The sequence below is a fragment of the Perkinsus marinus genome (genome assembly GCF_000006405.1).
Source record: "Perkinsus marinus ATCC 50983 genomic scaffold scf_1104296959216, whole genome shotgun sequence".
Classification (NCBI taxonomy): domain Eukaryota; phylum Perkinsozoa; order Perkinsida; family Perkinsidae; genus Perkinsus; species Perkinsus marinus.
In genome coordinates, this window is record NW_003206506.1 from 165,390 (window position 1) to 182,135 (window position 16,746).

Below are 16,746 nucleotides of genomic sequence, written 5' to 3' on the forward strand. Positions count from 1 at the left end.
TGTAGCATGTATGTGTGTCGAAATCGAATCAAGTTGATGTAGCGTTGGGAGTATTTCGAAAATGAACAGAAGCTTTACTCCGCCTGTCGAGAAAGGGTGGTAGAAGCAACCCTTGTCAAACTGAGTTCACTTATGTTTTCTAATGTTTCCAAGTCGAGAATCCATCGGATAGCAGTCCTGCAGAAACGGTATAAGGTAACGATACGTGAAAAAGATCTGGAGAAGCACTTTACTCGAAGTCCCGGTCCAGGAGGGCAAAATGTGAATGCGGTACTGCTGAGTCACTCGCTTTCCAGTCATATTGATGTTTCCGTTCAGTCTCATACTAGATGCCAACTAATTCTTGACTTTGCGAAATGTAAGAGTTGGTTGTCCGATGCAATAGTGGCTAATTTGAAGTAGGGATGCTCGGTATTTTTCCCAAGGTGATACGTTCTCAGAAAGCTGGAAGCAAGGGCAGGCACTTTGACACGGAGCGGCAATGCTATAATGATAACCTGTCACGAGACTCGATCACAAATCTCCAACTATGACCGAGCCCTTCGAACACTACAGCAAAAGCTTGACGCGGCTGAAGCCTATCGAGAGGTCAGGAAAGGATCTGTTGGAGAAATGATGGTGACACTGCCGCCTTAGGAAGAGAAGTTGGAGTTTTCTGACTGGCTTAAAACGGTGAAAAGCGAGGAGGAAATACAGGAGTAAGAAATGACAACTGTTGTTGAAGTTAAATTGGTTGTAATCTGGCAGGTATCATGAATACAATCGTAAACGGCGAGATCGAGACAAGCAGCATCGGAAGATGAAGAAGGAGCTCAAGTTCTGACGATCACTAAGCTTACGGCATGCTCGATACGGTTTCTGGCACACTATGGTTGAGCTTTACTCAATGTTATCGTCTTGCCTGTTGATGTTCTCATTATGGAAGGCTTCGATATTCGTCGACGTCTGAGCTGGTTGTAAGGTACAGGCTGTTCATGCGTACGCGTGCAGATTCGTATCATTTACTTCAACACAACTCCAAGACGCCTATTGATCAGTGATTGACGGTTGACAACAGTTTTGCATATTCTTCATGTTGTCTCGTGCCGTTCTCGCATCTCGATCGCTGGTATCAGCAGCAGTCGTCAGTCGACCTTCAATGGTCCGAGCATTCTCATCTGTTCCGGCTGGATGCCCTGGGGCTATCAGTGGACCTGTTTGCTATGAGGATGATATTGCGCATGTTCAGGTGGGAACTCCATTCAATATAGTAGAACTCAACAAGCGCTTTTACAGGTGAATAATGGGTATAGTAAGAAGTACGCTGATGGTTGGGAACGCATCTTTGGCAAGGCCAAAGGAGACAAACAAGCTGTCAAGAAATAGGAAAACCTCCTATGTGATATTGTAACTGTTATATTCATCCTGTTCCTGATCTCTCCAAGTGCCATGCTTGTGTAATAGTTAATCGTCTGGTCGTATGTTTCCAGTTTCTCTTTACGATGGGCTCAAAGGTGGTAGGGGTCCCTCTATACTTATCCAAGGCATTGCTGATGGCTGTAGAGTGTGAACCAAACCGTTATAGAAATCACTTTATTGGAGATAACATGCTCAATTAGGAGGGTTTATCGATGACCTTTGAGAGGCATAATGATAATAACAGTCAAGACCATGGTCACAAACCCATTCGCCATCCACTGCTAAATTTTGCGGCGCTAAAGGGACCCTGTTGACCGATTAATGCTTGCAAGGTGGCATCCAGCCTACCTCCGTGTGTGCGAACTGTAGGCTGAGCATTGAAGCTCGTGGTCTACATGTCGTTATCTTGTCGCCGGTTACATCCTTCGACCAGCGAATCGGCTATGTTCCTGGTGGGAGTGTGCGAAGTATTATTATTGATTCCGACGAACGTACACATGTTGTTGAACAAGACTCCACTAGCACTGCCTCCTCTGCTACGAAGACTACGTAACGTAGTTATCACTTGTGAATCCTTACATGCTCCCACTATCACAACAGAGTTACGATTTCAGTTAGCAACTCGAATGTACCAATGTATATGGAAGTCGTCGACCAACGACGACTTGTGATAGGCGCCGGTTTCTAGGGTTGTAGAACGTAGATAGGTTCTTATATGGTCAATGAAGAAATAGAAGTCTACTTACGAGCTCCCTGATCCCCTTCCATTGAAACCCAATAGGTCTACCATTACGGTTAGAACAGCTTCCAGCTGGGCAATGCGTGCTAGGAGATAGCCGAATGATAGTTCTGTGTGATAACAACTTGAGATTATTGAATGGAATAACGGTACGACGAAGGCTCCAGCGCAAGCCGAAACCAAAATAATGAAATGAAGGGGCTCTGGTGTCGACCTTGGCGGATGGGGAATCCGAAGTAAAGACGACAAAGTCCCCAACCAGAATCTGGACATGTCCGGTCATCAACTTGGTAGCAGTAGTGAGTAGCAACGAGATTGTCATCGCGGTTTGACCGCGTAGGCCTCCTTCTAAGGCTATACTCAATCATAAGCTTGGCAGTAGTAGTCAAAAATGAAATGAAGTTTATCATATTCATATCAATCAAGTACAACAACACTTCTCACGTTCCTATTTGGCTCCAGCCTTGACCTCCTTGGACTGATGAGCAAATATATCACCATCGTCGGCCGCCGCCATCCATTCTTTTGGAGCCTCCTCTGACTCTGAGGGGAAGAAGCAGTACTTCAACTATTGTACACGATATTGAGTAACATCGCGAGGAACTGTACTCAACCGACCTGGTCAGGTGTACTGATCGTCGGCACCAGAGTTTGACTGAGGATTTCGAAACGATTCGCCAAGGGTGAATACGTGATAAGGGTCGATGTGTTTCAAGGCAGAAGCAAACGAAAAACTACTGATTCACGAATCGCCAGACGTGGTAGTGGAGTTTTCCGGATAGCTTACTGAACATGTTGCGATCAAAATCGCCAGAATCTTCGAATCTGGCCGCCGTGAGACGTGCATCACCGTCATAATTGCTGCTCTTATAGCTTCCGGGATGAGTCCTGCCAGACACAATAGTTGACATAAAAGTGGATTCGTAAAGAGAGCAGTGCCTTTCCTTTAGGGAGTGCTTGAGCACATTGTCCACCTTTCCCCATTGCCAAGTCTCGCCGTTATCTGTCCCTCCAGAGGTAGCCAGCCGAGTGTTTCCCGACAGCGGATCGTAGTAGTGGTAGGCGGACTCCTCCTTCTCGGTGGTCTCCTGAATGCCACTTCCCGGGACCTAACGCAGACACTGTCCAAAGGCATGGGGAACGAATTCGTCCTACATTGTCGAGGTTGTCTATGTCGGCCCCCATGTCGAGATCCTCATCGAGGAAATAGGTGTTATGGGCTGTACTGAACTTGCTACCGATCGTGCCAGGTTTTTTAGCCGTCGGATTGGAGCTCGCCACTGCGTCCATCTTCCGTTCAATAGAGGCCTCCGGAACTGTTTCTTTGGTCGTCGGAGTTACCGAGGAGGAAGGAGGGTTGAAATGGGATTCAATCTCGTCCATGGACCTGTCGAATCCCGTGCTCTTTGAGAACAGTAGCCCACTCAAGGGAATTTACTTCTTCCTGATTCGGTCATGCTCCTCCAGGGTCCAGTCACAAGAGCCTCTACCATAAGGGTAGAAATGATACTTTTCCTCAGAGATGTTCCCGCCACTGTTGATGTCTTCTTCCTCGTTGCCATCCATATTGGTAGGGTTGACCTTGCACAAGCTACCGTCCGACTGGGAGGTCCCCCAAGCCTACGTTATCAAACTGCCCGCTCATACGTCTACTCGCTTCAGGAGACGGAACTTGCACTGACATGCAGTGAATAGCTAAAGAAAGTTTGCACGCATGCACACGCTGCAACCCACTTTACACTACACACGGATCATGCCCCTCGCGAACACCATCAACACGGCTCCGAACACACATCCGTCGACTACTGCAGCCCCATATAAGGCTACAGTCTTGAAGGACGTCTGTGCAGTAACACAGACGAGGTAAGAGGAAGGAAACACTATTCAGTCGAAATGGCAGCTATCACCCGGCGCCACTTCAATAAGCGTCCGCCGTTGACGTGCATATGGAAATGCCACACATTCTAACGAGCATTAACTCCATCATAGCGAGGCGATACTCATCTAGCCTGGCACCTCACTTCATGAAACTGACCATTTCAACCACTGAGTCGACTAGAAACACAACAAAAAGTATTTCGGTTGGCATACACCATCACTGAGTTGAAAAACTCACAGGCTCCCTTCAGCCGACTAACATGATTCTACTAATAACACTTGCCCGACTATCACTTAATAAAAATATGCTTATCGAAGATACCAACCTTATGCTCAATACTTGCTATAATGATGTTCATTGATACGATAAAAGGAGTCGAAAACACGTTGTCACAATAATCACAACTTGGATCTAGCCAAGCCCTTATCAGCGACGACTCTAACGTTGGACTCCTGCATGTGGCTACTTGCCGATCTGCCGGCCACACGGCCGAAGACAACACAGTCCAACAAAGAGCTGCCACCAAGACGGTTCTTGCCGTGGATGCCACCATTGACCTCACCAGCTCCGAAGAGGCCCTCGATGGGCTTGTCCTGCCTGAGGACGCGGGCATCAGTGTCGACCTTCAAGCCACCCATACAGTAGTGGATGACAGGCGTCACGATAGCGACGTGGAAAGAGTCGTTGATATCAGTAGGGGTATTATGGTAAAACTTTTTACCCCATTTATCATAGCTCTTGCCGCTAGGGTAAGCTGGGTAGCTGCCACCCTCGGGATCCTGCGCCATTTTCACTGCACATTCGTTATTAACCCTGAAACTGTCCTCCAGCACCTTGGGGTCAATACCAGTATCAGCACAGAGATCGCGGCCCGACTTGTAAAACTTCATGAGGCCTCTGCCTTTGTAGTGCTTGCAGTGCCACTCGATCTCCTTCGAAGCCTTTGAGTTCAAAAGTAGACGGAACGGTCCTTTATTCTTCCACATCTCTCCGGTAACATAGTCTCTACGACCAAGCTCATTACAGAATCGTCTACCATGGGCATCAATAAGGAGACCACCAACACCACGGAGAGCCTCGGCAGCCAGGAACTTGACCTTATTGTCGGGTTCATCAGGGTGGACCAGACCAGTCGGATGTACCTACAAAATGAAGCTGATAGAAACTCATCAAGGGAGTGAGCTCACCTGAACCCACTCCAGATCGACTGTCTCCCCCCCTATAGCCTGGGCCATCTTAATGCCATCACCAGTAGTATGCTCTCCATTGGTAGTTGGCAAATGAGCCAGATCTGGCCTATACTGCTTCAATAGAGAGCCATCGGTAAAGTCAGCACCAAAGCCGCCGGTAGCCAAGACCACGGCCCCAAACAGTTCATGGGTCTTGCCGTCCTTAACGTACTCGCACCCAATCACTTCACCGGAGGCATCAGTCAGCAGCTTGTCAACCTTGGCCTTCATGATCATCTTAGCTCGAGTTGGCTCCTTCTCACAAATTTCCTCAAGTTTCTCCATAAGAGCATAAGTAATTGTCATACCAGGAAAACGAGCCTTTCCGCGATGGGTACGCTCCATAGAGTGGCCGCCAAGTCTCGAAAGCAATGACAAGTCAAGGCCGAATCGGTCAATGAGCCAATCGACGCCATCAGCGCTCTCGTGGGTCAAAACCTTGATGAGATCGGGCCGCTCAGCACCACCTCTGAGGGAATCCTTCTCGAAGAGTTCCGGGCTGTCAGGAATGCCCTGCTTCCTTTGAGTGGCGGTCAGTGCCCCGTTGATACCAGAAGTGGCCTTGGTAGAGTTACCACCACAGAATGACATCTTGTCAAGGAGTATGACACGTCCACCACGCTCGAGGACGGTATGAGCAGCGGAAAGGCCAGCGAGGCCTCCACCAACGACAATAACGTGTTCCATATTAGTGGATAAAAAGCGTATTCGCCTGAGTACTCAGCAACTAGGTGAGCTACGAGGTATTTTGGTAGAACTCCTACGAGGAACACTGAGCGATTGTGCAGTGCATACGAACACAATTACGAACCATACGTGAACGGTAACACAAGCATCCCGAGGACATACCTACAGGGACTATAGTACAAGTAAATGCACCGAGTGACCTGCACGCATGCACACGATAACCAAGGCGTGGCGAGACCTAGCGTGTGGTGTGAACTCAACAGGCATATTCAAGTAGTGGTGGTATTATTATGATATAGGCTTTATCGTAGGGTGTTGATAGAGTACTCCAATGATACATATGATGATACGCAGTACTACTGCAGCAGTAGACTAGAAGCGGGTGGGGACGAGAACGACAACAACAACAACGATGGTGGTGGTATCAGCACTACACGCTTGATTCTAATAAATGTAATCATTATGAAGGCGACGGAGAAAATGGGATACCCCGATACGATAGGTCGTCAATCAATCGTTCAATAAATGATAGCAATACTATGTACGATTTAGTTGCACTTGCAGCAGATGTAATTGTTGCGAATAGAGAATAGTGATCGTGATGTAGCACAACTACCATCAACAACAGCGTGGAATCTATCACACAAGTCGATCAGAGACCGGAACCCGATGGGGCATTAGGGTTCTCATGAGCAGCAGCAGTAGTAGTAGTAGGCGGCGGTCTCGGTGCTGGTGGCGCAGATGCCTTAGATGGTACAGCCTTGGGCAGAATAGAAGTACCCCCACTGACCGCATTGCCGTAATAGAACTGCTGGTATGGCGAGCGCTGCTGTTGCTGATGTTGCTGTAGGGACGCTGTGGTAGTAGTAGAGGGCCCTTGCTGGGCTCGTACACCAGGAGCCTTCGGTGTAGCCGCCGTACTGTACTGCGATCTATTATTGGCAAATATATTCTGCAGCATATTCTGAATGGCGGGCATAGAAGTGGTACCAGAGGGTACTCCTCCTGCTGCTGCAGCAGCACTAGCAGAACCCGGAGACGAAGGAGATGGCCCTGTAGGTGTCATACCTCCAGGACGCCGCATAGGACCAGTAGCACCATGAGTGAACTGTGTGAGTAGCCGCTGATACAACTGATGTAAGTTACCAAGATTGGCCCTACCGAGTGCAGCAGCAGCTGCAGCAGCAGCATTTTGATTGCCAGCTTGCTGACCCGCCACGGTTGACTGTGTGCTTGGGGAAGCTGCTTGTTGTTGTTGAGCTTGTTGTTGAGCAAGCATAGACTGTAACAAGTTTTGCACTGTAGCTTGCGGCATCTTAGGCATAGCCCCCGTAGCTACTGTGCCCAATCCTTGACCAGGGAATCGTTGTGCAGCCGGGGATGGCGCCTTGCCTCCGCCTAGATCCACCTTCAGCTGTTGTTGCTGATTCTGTAAGCCAATCGTAGGTTGCATCTGGCCACGCTTGGGCATAATGTACTGCTGCATAGGTTGTTGCTGTCCAGTGCCGCCGTCCTGAGTCACGACCCCTGCTGCAGCAGCAGCATTACGTAGTTGCAGCAATTGAGCTAGATGCTGCGGTTGTTGTTGTTGCTGCTGCTGCGGACTAGCTGTTGCCGCTACCCTCTGATACGCACCGCTAGGAGTAGCTTTCCCCATAACGAAACCACCAGCTTGGTGCTGCTGCCGTTGCACTGGTGTAAACTGATGCGATGGCGCCTGACCAATCATGTGGGGACCGCTTGGCCGGCTCGTCGCCATCGGCAACATTGTCACCTTCGTCCTCCTATAATTCTCAGGAATCGGCTGCTTCGTCGGAGCCACCTGAAGAAGCCAACACTGAAGTCCATCCTAGAGGGTGCATACTATTACATGAATACCACTACCATTATCTGGCATCTGCTCTTTCATCCTCTTTGCAGCATACGTCAACAACTTCATAGCTTCTGGCCCAATACACGAGCTCAGCTGTTTCACAGGCGCGCCCTTAGTCGAGGCAGCAGCATATCGCTGCAATGCAAGCAATGCATTAGCATGAGCATTCCTCAATGCTAAGGGAGAGGCCGGCGACCCCAATGGAGGAGCTTCCCATTGGAAGACTCTCATCTCCCGGCATTCAGTAGCACGTCTCCTTCGAGCAACTCCCATCGAAGTGACCGCATTACTGAGCCATCGACAGGAGTTCTGATGGCTCACAGTAGCTATGTACTCATCCCAAGCCTTGAGTGCCTCTGAGAAGCTCACTGGTGTTGCCACACGGGATACAGATGATCGTATGGCGATACTGCAAGGACGCCGCCTCCTTCTCCTCCCATGCGGCGGTGGTGATAATATACTGTTAGCTGTCGAAGCCTTCTGTATGCACTTACGCACCTTAGGGAGCCTCCAATGTACTTGACCGACACTTCTCCCTGCCGATTCACCAGCTTGCCTCCGTCGCCGAACAAGTGCAGAGGGTACCGATTTGGTCGGATAGAACGCAGCAAACGTAGGGGTAGTGAGCCCCCTACGATAGTGGAACAACTCCAAGGCATCCTCCTGACCATGCAAAGACTTCTCCAGTGTTCGATCGTCCACGTCCGTCAAAGCTTGCTCAACTGCAGTTGGAGTGGTATCACTGAGCTGGGCGGCCGAGTGGTCCCGAACTATGCGAACATCTAATGGTGTGCCAACCTGCCTCTGCTTTTCCCCTGCCATACCTTCCATAGAACCACGCCATCTCGTACCGGCAGGGGGAATCATAGGCCGTTCCGTAAGCATCTCATTAGCACGTCTTAGACAGGCACCACTAGAGCGTAGTTTGTCGTGACCAGCGATGCCTTCCATGGCACACCGAATACCGATCTCAACCGTCCGCCAGCTAACGCCATGGGTCAGCCCACTGGCCAAGTCCAACGAGTCCTCCTGTAGATTGGCAGCGACACTGCTACGAAGGACCTCTCTCCGTCGTTCCGCTATGAAGTGAGTAGATGAGCTTTTGTGGTCGAAGCATCGTGGCAAGGAGCGTGCCGAAGCTGCCAATAGTAAAAGACTCTCCTTCTCCTCCCAAACCTGGGCGAGCATACCAATACCTTGTAGTTGTAGTTGTAGTTGTGGCTGCTGCTGCTGCGGAGCTACTGCTGCTGCTGCAGGTGTCGCCGCCTTTCTAGACCGTGGTGTAGCCTTCGCCTTGGCAACTACTACTGAGGAAGTGCTACATGGAGTCTTTACCACCGACTCCTGATCCCCAATAGGGTGGGTGGACATCTCTCTGACCATCGCCGTGAAGAGTGCTGGTAACCGTGCTCGAGCTGCCTCCGAAAACTGCATCTCATGCATAAGTGTACGTTGATTACTCAACAGCTCGTTCATCCGCAGCCTAGGCTCCGCACCAGGGTCCGGGAAGTCCACTACTCCCGGCACGAACACTGTACTACAAACAACAGCGTCATCATCGTCAGCATCACCAACCAAGGTGGGTGGCCGAGGTGTAGCCGTGCTGCTACTAGTGCTACTACTGGTCGCCCAAGTCGACTGTATCGGAGGACCTTTGTCAGACATCCACACCGCTGATGCATCATTAAGCCGGTCTATGATATCACGCAATGGGTCGATAGAAGCCCTCGCCTCGGCGGCATTGGAGTACTGAGATCCTTCATCGGAAGATACACCATCACCTCCATGGTCCATCATCGTAGTGTCACCATCATCACCATCGTCTTCTATAGGGTCTTCAGTGAGTGCCCCTGTTGCCTGTAGTTGATGCCGCTGCGATGTAGCAGTGCCGTTTGGCATCTTATCCAACCTCACATGTTTACCTCCACCCCGCTCCTGTTGGTGCGTCCGTAACCGCCAATACTCCTTCACTGCTGATGCTATTCGCCGACATTGGGCTTGCTTGAGATCCCTCAACCCTACCACATCCGCATGCACCCACTTCATTTCAGCCAATATCTGGTCATGCTGACCAGGCAAGAGACCAGTAGTTAAGTCAGGACCAGTGTACAATTTGGCGCCGAGGTAACCGCGCTCCAACAGTATCCGACCCATCTCCCCATCTCGATTTACAGCCTCTCGCATCTCCACTGTAGGCTTATCGTTAACAGTGGACCTCATCGTGCTACCGCCCGCCCGCCCAGAGCTCTGATGACGAGCCCGTTTCCGCTTGTGATGGCTGGCCGTCGCCGTCGCCGCCGCCGATGACTGCGCCATGTAGATTAATGACGGCCAATCGTAGGCTTACCACAGGACGATATTAGCAACAAAAACGATAACGCAACAGGCTATTTAAAAATAAAGAAGTAATAGGGCATGCGTTTATCCCACATACATACCGTATAGTTTACGGTTACAGATTATCCAACAGGATATGGACACTGCCAGTACGACATTATCGTGCTGGTAGGACTTTTGACACTATATTAAAACATGATATATACATAGGTCAGTACTTAATCCCTCTCTAGTACCATACTGGTCATCATCATAATCACAATCTTGTCATGCCAACTAAGGTTACGTCTACGAACCGAACAGAACGTGGTAACTGAAACCATAGCAGCGATGTCACCCATAGCCATTACCGTATACGAGTGCACTATAAACGGACGATTATGCAGTGGGAGAATCCTGCGCCGTGAAGTTCGCCCCCACATTTTTTGCTGTGTATCATGCATAACTTCCTACTACCAGTCTTGGCAATACATTCGACGATTACAACACGATCTGTACAAGAGTATTGAATACTAGAGAGAACAGCATAATGTAATATGCACATCGCGCGGAATTTTCCGACGGTTTTGGGCCAGAAAACCGAAACGAAATAAACACACTGAAGTATGGCAAAAATATAATAACTTTTTGAGTAGTCCCCTAGAGAAGTATTCCTAACGTAGTCATGTGTAAAGACATTTCACATTTAGAGCCCTAAAATCCATGATATCGGTAGAAATTCGCGATATTCGACCGCAGTAGAGACAGTGGCATTGATGAGGTAATTTTTCGAGAACATTCCACAGCACCGCTCCGCCAAAAATACTAGCGCTCGCCCGACAACCGGCAATCTAATTATTTCATGGGGGCGTGCCATGAAATGAAGATGGCTACTACTCGGTGATGGGAGCCTGAACACTGTCATTGTAGTATGACTAGAGAAGTTTCCGAGGCAATGTCTGGCACTACCGGTGCCGTCCCGTCATCGTCGGCGTCGTCACTAGATCAGGTGGCTCACTTACCGTCACATAGGGCTCAGGTGGATTCTGGTACCACATCATCTTCAATTAGCATCAATTCTGATGAGGAGCTATGCTCAAGTAGTAGTGGTGCTACCACGCCTCTCCCATCATCTTCTTACTACGATATCCAGTCTCAACATCCATTAGAGCACACCTGGAGCTTCTGGCTCATGTATCAGGCACAGACTAAAGTAGTAGTGTGAGTAGTCGATGTAGTCATTGTTGATTGCAGGATAAGAAGGACAACTGGAAAGGTACTCAGAAGCGGGTATTGGATTTTACCTCTGTAGAGGACTTTTGGCGAGTATTCAACAACGTATCTTCGCCTAGCCGACTGACCTATGCTGACTATAGTGTATTCCGGCAAGGCATTGCCCCGATGTGGGAGGATGAGACATGTGCCAAGGGCGGCCGATGGGTAGTCTCAGTAGATCGACCTAATAGGAGGGGAGCAACTTCGGAACACCAAAAAGAGGTATGTTGCAGTATTAGTCTGCTACTGTGGGCATTTGGGTTTTGTGGTGTTCAGAGTATCGATGAATCATGGTTAAATATATTGTTGTCGTTAATCGGCAGTGTTTATCCCAACCGTGACACTGGAGTGGATGCAGTATGTGGTGCTGTGTGTTCCGTCAGGAAGTATAATATACGTCTAGCGTTATGGATAGGGACCTCAGATAAGGATGAGGTCTTGCGATTGGGAAGCCTCTTCAGAGACGCTATTGCGTGAGTAATTCCTCTGTTGGATCTGCAGCATCATCAACATCTCAGGCCGTTGTTTGCCTCTTCGGGCTCATCTATGGAGGATAACTTGGAGGGTAGCAGAGCCGATAAGCTCCAAGAAACTGCCAGTCGGCGGCTTCCCTCGAACATGTCGTTCGAGTACTTTACTAGGGACCCTTCCCATGTTTCATTAGAGCTCTCTCTAACCACTAAGACGGATGATGAGGAGGAGAATGGCGACAAGGGCGGCGTTGACGATGATACGCCCAAGGCCTAGCTGAAAAGTCTACCGTTATAAACTCGGTTTGCTGTGCTCAGGATTTTCCTTTCTAGTGTGTACAACACTTCCAACAACAAGAAAAACAACAGCATCATCACCTTTCTCCTGACAACAACAACCTCGTCGTTTCCCCGTGTACTATCTTCCTCGGCTATTACCCCAACTATCATCTTCATCGTCGTGGTCGCTTCACGCCTCGTGTTATACCACTTAAGTATGTTATCGACCGTGATTGTTGTGAGGTATTTGTTGTTGTTATTGTCAACTCCTGCTATCTAGTATCACTTAATCCGTACTAAGCTAATAAGGCGTACCGCTGTAATCGCTATAGACTATTGACCGTTCCTCTTTGTGGTATACACACTTGCCTCGTCAGTCGAGTGAGGGCTCCAGTGGTAGTAGTTGTAGTAGATTATGATGATGACAGGTGAATATTAGTGATGTTGGATTGGCTCCCCTCCTCACCATTTCCTAATCTCCCCCTGTCGTGTTATACCTTTCCTACTTTATATGATACTCCAGTGGCTTCATCACGGTGTCGACTATGGCTACTGCGAATTCTGGGCAGGCGCCTGGGGAATCATCGAGGCCTCGAGAACACCAACGCGAAGGCCGGCAACGGAAGCAGTATGACAATGATCTTATTCAGCAACGGATACGGGCGTGGCAGCCTCTCCTCAGCCCTAAGTGAGTTCCATTTTCTATCCTTACTATTCTTACCTGTGTTTTCCCCTTTAGATGGGTCATTGCTACCTTCATAGCGTTTGCTGCAGCCTTCATTGGAATAGGCATCGGCCTGGTCGAGGTAGGCCCTAAGGGGCATGGGTGGTTATGTACTTCATTTAGGCGGACAAGAGTACCAACGAGCTAAAGGTGGATTACACTAGCATCGCTAACGGAGGGCTCTTCCCCGTGAATATCGTGGTCAATGCTGACATGAAAGCCCCCATATATGTGTAAGTGAATTTATCTTGGGATTTTCTCACCTTTTTTAGGACGTGTCGTGGCGATTCAGGTACTATGAACTCACGAATTTTTACCAGAATCATAGGCGTTATATAGCGTCTCGGGATTACTCGCAACTTGCAAGTTAGTGAAGACTACGACAAGCACAATGGAAACTTACCTTTATTTAGGTCCTGGTAGTGTTTCTACGAGTCGTGGTGCTAATGGTGGCTGCAGTCCGTGGGAACGAGATGGATTTGAACGAAAGTGAGATGCTAGGATGATGGTGACTCGCTGGACTTTGGTGGCTCCTATGTGTAGTAACTACCCATGCGGGCTGATCGCGCGGTCTACCTTCAACGATTCCTACATCATCGACACTAAACGCATCGGATCTGTAGTGTGGGAGAGGACTAATGTTACCGAGGTGATGAGTTGATTCCGCCACCGTCTAGCTGTGGATGACATTACCTTATTGCAGACCAATACTGTAATAGCCTGGGAGGATGATGTGAAGTATAAGTTTGATAACCTCGATCCGGAGGGCTTCATTGATGAGGGAGTACAGAATCAGGTGTCTCTGAATATGTGGCTCAACTTTTACTTTCCTCCCCAAGTTTGTGTAAGTGCAACTGTTGATCGTCATTGAAATTGTGATGTTATTAAGGTACCAATAGCTGCACGAGAGAACTCTTCTGAGTACAAGCAAATATACGTCATGAGTGCTACTGCTGACTCGGCCACCAACCATACAGCCTGCGCCAACTACATGACGGATCAAGCCTCATGTAAATTCACTTTGGTAGGGGAGAATTTCAATCTGTCATGAGTCTTGGAGTGGCTTGGCTAGGTGCCCGGTGGTGTTGAGGGTGTTGATCCGGAGTTTGCGTGTAGTGCGGCAGAAGGATACGAGAGGAAACTCAACCCGGCTGGCTGGGGTCTTCTCAACGGTCGTTTCATTGGGTGGATGAGGCCTGCTGGTTTGCCAACGTTCAGGAAGATGTATGCCCGGATAGATGACGACTTGAAAGTTGGTTGTGTGTGTTAGCTTCATCTTATTATTCTATTCAGGTTGGTGATGTTCTCCGACTCACAGTGTCAGACCATTTCCCTACAGCCCAGTACGACGGTACTAAAAGCATCGTCATTGCTACTACCACTTGGGCTGGCGGCAAGAATGGCATATTGGGGTACTCCTACATCGTTGTGGGTGTTGTCTGCGGTGTATTCGCAATAGTATTTGCTATCACTTATCTCCGCAAGAAAAACAGACTGGGCGATTCAGACTACCTCAGCTGGGGTGAGCAGTAGAGGCAATTCTTCACCTTGTACCATCGTATAGTTCCATATGATTTTTGTACTACAACAAGGATTGCTGCTGTAGTGATGGCCTCCCTCCTAGTGCTGTTTACATTGTCGCACATGCTATTGTAGTGTAATAGTTCATAGTAAGATTTCGTCGAGATGAAGATGGGTTGCGTGGTGTTTGGGTGTGTAGCATCATTTAGGTGCCTCGTAACTTTTTCATCTATCCATGGGATTCAACGAACTCATCACAGACAAGTCCAATCCTGTCGGGTATATCAACACGGGGTTGCGTGAGTTCGCAATAGACTCCAGGAGGCTCATCCAGAAATGCGAGAAGCCTGATGCTAAGGGTAGGAGGTCATTTGGCAGGTTGAGCTTTTGCTCACCTTTGGTTGTGCTCAGAATTCAAGAAGATGGCGTCAGCGTGCTTCATCGGCTTCTGCATCATGGGGTTCATCGGATACAGTATCAAGTTGGTCTTCATCCCCATCAATAACATCATCATGGGCTCCTAAGTACATGTATAGTTGATGATAGTGAAGTGGTGACGGATTCACATCGCACTGCGTTTTTACGGGGCTTTAGTGATGGTATTTGGACTCCTCCCTGCTGATGCTGCTGCTGCCTTGTCTGTGACACTATCATCTATGTTGTTTCCTGTTGGCTATCTCGAAGGGCTGATCAGCACTGCTAAGTAGCACTGTAGCATCGTTGGAGGCTTGAGTTGGTAGTATGAGTCAATACAAGCTACACGGTGTCCAGTTGGAGATCGATGAGCCTCATTCCGTTTCTGGGCGCGGATGCTAACGACCGTTAAGTCTTCGCGTAGAGCCTTTTCTGGTGCTGCACTGAGTGCGGGCTTGGTGGACCGTAGACGTGTCGAGGTTAGAAGTGGCCAAGGAGGCGCAGGCCATGTGTCTTACATCAAGCACGTCAGTCCGAAGTTGTTCGGCCCTGGAGTCCCAGCGTGAGGCCTTCTTGGTGCCTATACCTTACAGTTGTCTTCCCAGAGGCGGCAATGGAGGTCGAGGGGGAGATGTGATTTTCAAGGCCGATCCTAATGTGATCTCCCTCACGAATGTGCCTCGTGTGGCAAGGGCCATGGATGGAGGGAAAGGCCGCAATAGGAAGTAGTGCTGATGGCATATGTCGGGTTTGAGTCGGTTGTTAGAATATCCGGCAAGAACGCATCCCCACTGGTGGTGAAGGTGCCTCTAGGCGTCGTAGTATCGACAGAGCCCCGGGAAGATCGGGAGAAGTCTGTCGTACTTGCTGACCTCAACAAGGCCGAGCAGTCTTATGTGAGTGCGAGTCAGCGATTATCGACAAGTATTGCGCAGACTGCCGCCTTTGGGGGAGCTGGTGGCCATGGCAATGTCGTTCTGGACCATCCGCATGACTTCACTGTTGGAGATTGTGGTGAAGTTAAACACCTTATACTGGAGCTCAAGTCTATAGCAGATGTGGGCCTAGTAGGGTTCCCAAATGCTGGTAGGCTGCTTGGTCGACTCCTACATAATTACGTGAGAATTGTGGTAGGGAAGTCGAGTTTGTTGAGAGCGCTCACTAAAGCGCGACCAAAAGTTGCATCTTATCCTTTTACAACCCTCGCACCACATCTAGGGACTCTTCGGTTCACTGACGACCAGGACGGTAGGGTAGTATCGACCGTAGTCTCTTACAGTTCATACAGGCGGCTATGTCATAGCTGATTTGCCCGGCCTCGTGGAAGGAGCTCACGACAACGTCGGTCTCGGTCATCAGTTCCTACGCCACATACAGAGGACAACAGCTCTGCTCTATGTGGTAGGGCTATTACCTCTACCGCAATCTGCTCCAAGTACACTAGGTCGACGGTTCCCTAGGAGCTGATGCAGCATTGAGCACCCTCAGAGCACTCCAGCTAGAAGTCAAACTATACTCTGGGGAGATGGCGGATCGCCCTTTCATAGTCCTCGTCAACAAGTGTGATGGTTTAGGTAAGGCCAGTACAGAGACAGCTCGTAGGTATACATAGGTTAGGCATCGAGCCAGCACTGGCAGCGGCAAACACCATCGATATGGAGCTCAGCAAGGAAGGGTTCAAAGATGCCGTGGTGGCCACAAGTGCCCTCATGGGTTTCAGCCTGGAACTGGTATGGCAACGGTTTGAACACAACCACTGTGACAACTTCAGGTGGCGCGTAAGATACGCCGACTTATGGAGGAAGCTTTCAAGCGCTTGGAGTTGCCCGACATTGACACTGACAATTCAACTGAGCATGATGTGGTTTCGGTTGTGGTTTCTTGATAGTAGACTGCATGTTAAGAGTTGGAGGTAGGGCCGCATGTTCCAGTAGGTTGTGTT

General features: G+C 49.2%; 9 protein-coding genes across 9 annotated transcripts; 6 read left to right on the forward strand and 3 right to left on the reverse strand.

The window, feature by feature from the left end:
* Positions 1-132: 132 nt before the first annotated feature.
* Positions 133-823, forward strand: Pmar_PMAR026539 (peptide chain release factor, putative; the record flags this gene model as incomplete). The annotated part of the gene is made up of 5 exons (XM_002773243.1): positions 133-270; positions 319-398; positions 441-588; positions 637-698; positions 748-823. 5 exons carry the CDS (start codon positions 133-135, stop codon positions 821-823), a joined length of 504 nt encoding a protein of 167 aa, XP_002773289.1.
* A 315-nt stretch (positions 824-1,138) lies between these two features.
* Positions 1,139-1,365, forward strand: Pmar_PMAR026540 (hypothetical protein; the record flags this gene model as incomplete). The annotated part of the gene is made up of 2 exons (XM_002773244.1): positions 1,139-1,228; positions 1,276-1,365. The coding sequence occupies 2 exons, from the start codon at positions 1,139-1,141 to the stop codon at positions 1,363-1,365; spliced, it is 180 nt and encodes a 59-aa protein (XP_002773290.1).
* An 845-nt stretch (positions 1,366-2,210) lies between these two features.
* Pmar_PMAR026541 (hypothetical protein) lies at positions 2,211-3,821 on the reverse strand (the record flags this gene model as incomplete). Its single annotated transcript, XM_002773245.1, has 6 exons — positions 2,211-2,680; positions 2,925-3,025; positions 3,077-3,246; positions 3,293-3,524; positions 3,576-3,718; positions 3,762-3,821. 6 exons carry the CDS (start codon positions 3,819-3,821, stop codon positions 2,586-2,588), a joined length of 801 nt encoding a protein of 266 aa, XP_002773291.1. The 3' UTR covers positions 2,211-2,585.
* A 429-nt stretch (positions 3,822-4,250) lies between these two features.
* Pmar_PMAR026542 (Osmotic growth protein, putative) lies at positions 4,251-5,942 on the reverse strand. The gene is made up of 2 exons (XM_002773246.1): positions 5,204-5,942; positions 4,251-5,158 (listed from the first exon to the last, which is right to left on the reverse strand). Exons 1-2 carry the CDS (start codon positions 5,930-5,932, stop codon positions 4,415-4,417), a joined length of 1,473 nt encoding a protein of 490 aa, XP_002773292.1. The 5' UTR covers positions 5,933-5,942; the 3' UTR covers positions 4,251-4,414.
* A 642-nt stretch (positions 5,943-6,584) lies between these two features.
* Positions 6,585-10,121, reverse strand: Pmar_PMAR026543 (hypothetical protein; the record flags this gene model as incomplete). Its single annotated transcript, XM_002773247.1, has 3 exons — positions 6,585-7,754; positions 7,803-7,981; positions 8,300-10,121. The coding sequence occupies 3 exons, from the start codon at positions 10,119-10,121 to the stop codon at positions 6,585-6,587; spliced, it is 3,171 nt and encodes a 1,056-aa protein (XP_002773293.1).
* Positions 10,122-11,076: 955 nt separating this feature from the next.
* On the forward strand, positions 11,077-12,143 carry Pmar_PMAR026544 (translation initiation factor if-4E, putative; the record flags this gene model as incomplete). The annotated part of the gene is made up of 4 exons (XM_002773248.1): positions 11,077-11,334; positions 11,376-11,594; positions 11,673-11,869; positions 11,915-12,143. The coding sequence occupies 4 exons, from the start codon at positions 11,077-11,079 to the stop codon at positions 12,141-12,143; spliced, it is 903 nt and encodes a 300-aa protein (XP_002773294.1).
* Positions 12,144-12,669: 526 nt separating this feature from the next.
* Pmar_PMAR026545 (hypothetical protein) lies at positions 12,670-14,521 on the forward strand. Its single transcript, XM_002773249.1, has 10 exons — positions 12,670-12,833; positions 12,885-12,951; positions 12,993-13,102; positions 13,162-13,235; positions 13,283-13,358; positions 13,413-13,518; positions 13,573-13,713; positions 13,759-13,893; positions 13,942-14,121; positions 14,163-14,521. The coding sequence occupies exons 1-10, from the start codon at positions 12,691-12,693 to the stop codon at positions 14,400-14,402; spliced, it is 1,272 nt and encodes a 423-aa protein (XP_002773295.1). The 5' UTR covers positions 12,670-12,690; the 3' UTR covers positions 14,403-14,521.
* Positions 14,522-14,625: 104 nt separating this feature from the next.
* On the forward strand, positions 14,626-14,914 carry Pmar_PMAR026546 (SEC61-gamma, putative; the record flags this gene model as incomplete). Its single annotated transcript, XM_002773250.1, has 2 exons — positions 14,626-14,749; positions 14,802-14,914. 2 exons carry the CDS (start codon positions 14,626-14,628, stop codon positions 14,912-14,914), a joined length of 237 nt encoding a protein of 78 aa, XP_002773296.1.
* A 285-nt stretch (positions 14,915-15,199) lies between these two features.
* Pmar_PMAR026547 (Spo0B-associated GTP-binding protein, putative) lies at positions 15,200-16,689 on the forward strand (the record flags this gene model as incomplete). The annotated part of the gene is made up of 9 exons (XM_002773251.1): positions 15,200-15,366; positions 15,410-15,529; positions 15,571-15,700; positions 15,740-15,890; positions 15,939-16,052; positions 16,093-16,248; positions 16,277-16,378; positions 16,422-16,534; positions 16,576-16,689. 9 exons carry the CDS (start codon positions 15,200-15,202, stop codon positions 16,687-16,689), a joined length of 1,167 nt encoding a protein of 388 aa, XP_002773297.1.
* Between the last annotated feature and the right edge of the window lie 57 nt (positions 16,690-16,746).

Coding starts and splice junctions, on each gene's coding strand:
- Pmar_PMAR026545 (XM_002773249.1), top strand. CDS start 12,691: ATGGCTACTGCGAATTCTGGGCAGGCGCCTGGGGAATCATCGAGGCCT. Junction 13,236..13,282: donor GGATTACTCGCAACTTGCAA/GTTAGTGAAGAC, acceptor ACCTTTATTTAG/GTCCTGGTAGTGTTTCTACG. Junction 14,122..14,162: donor GGATAGATGACGACTTGAAA/GTTGGTTGTGTG, acceptor TATTCTATTCAG/GTTGGTGATGTTCTCCGACT.
- Pmar_PMAR026542 (XM_002773246.1), bottom strand. CDS start 5,932: ATGGAACACGTTATTGTCGTTGGTGGAGGCCTCGCTGGCCTTTCCGCT. Junction 5,159..5,203: donor TCGATCTGGAGTGGGTTCAG/GTGAGCTCACTC, acceptor TTCATTTTGTAG/GTACATCCGACTGGTCTGGT.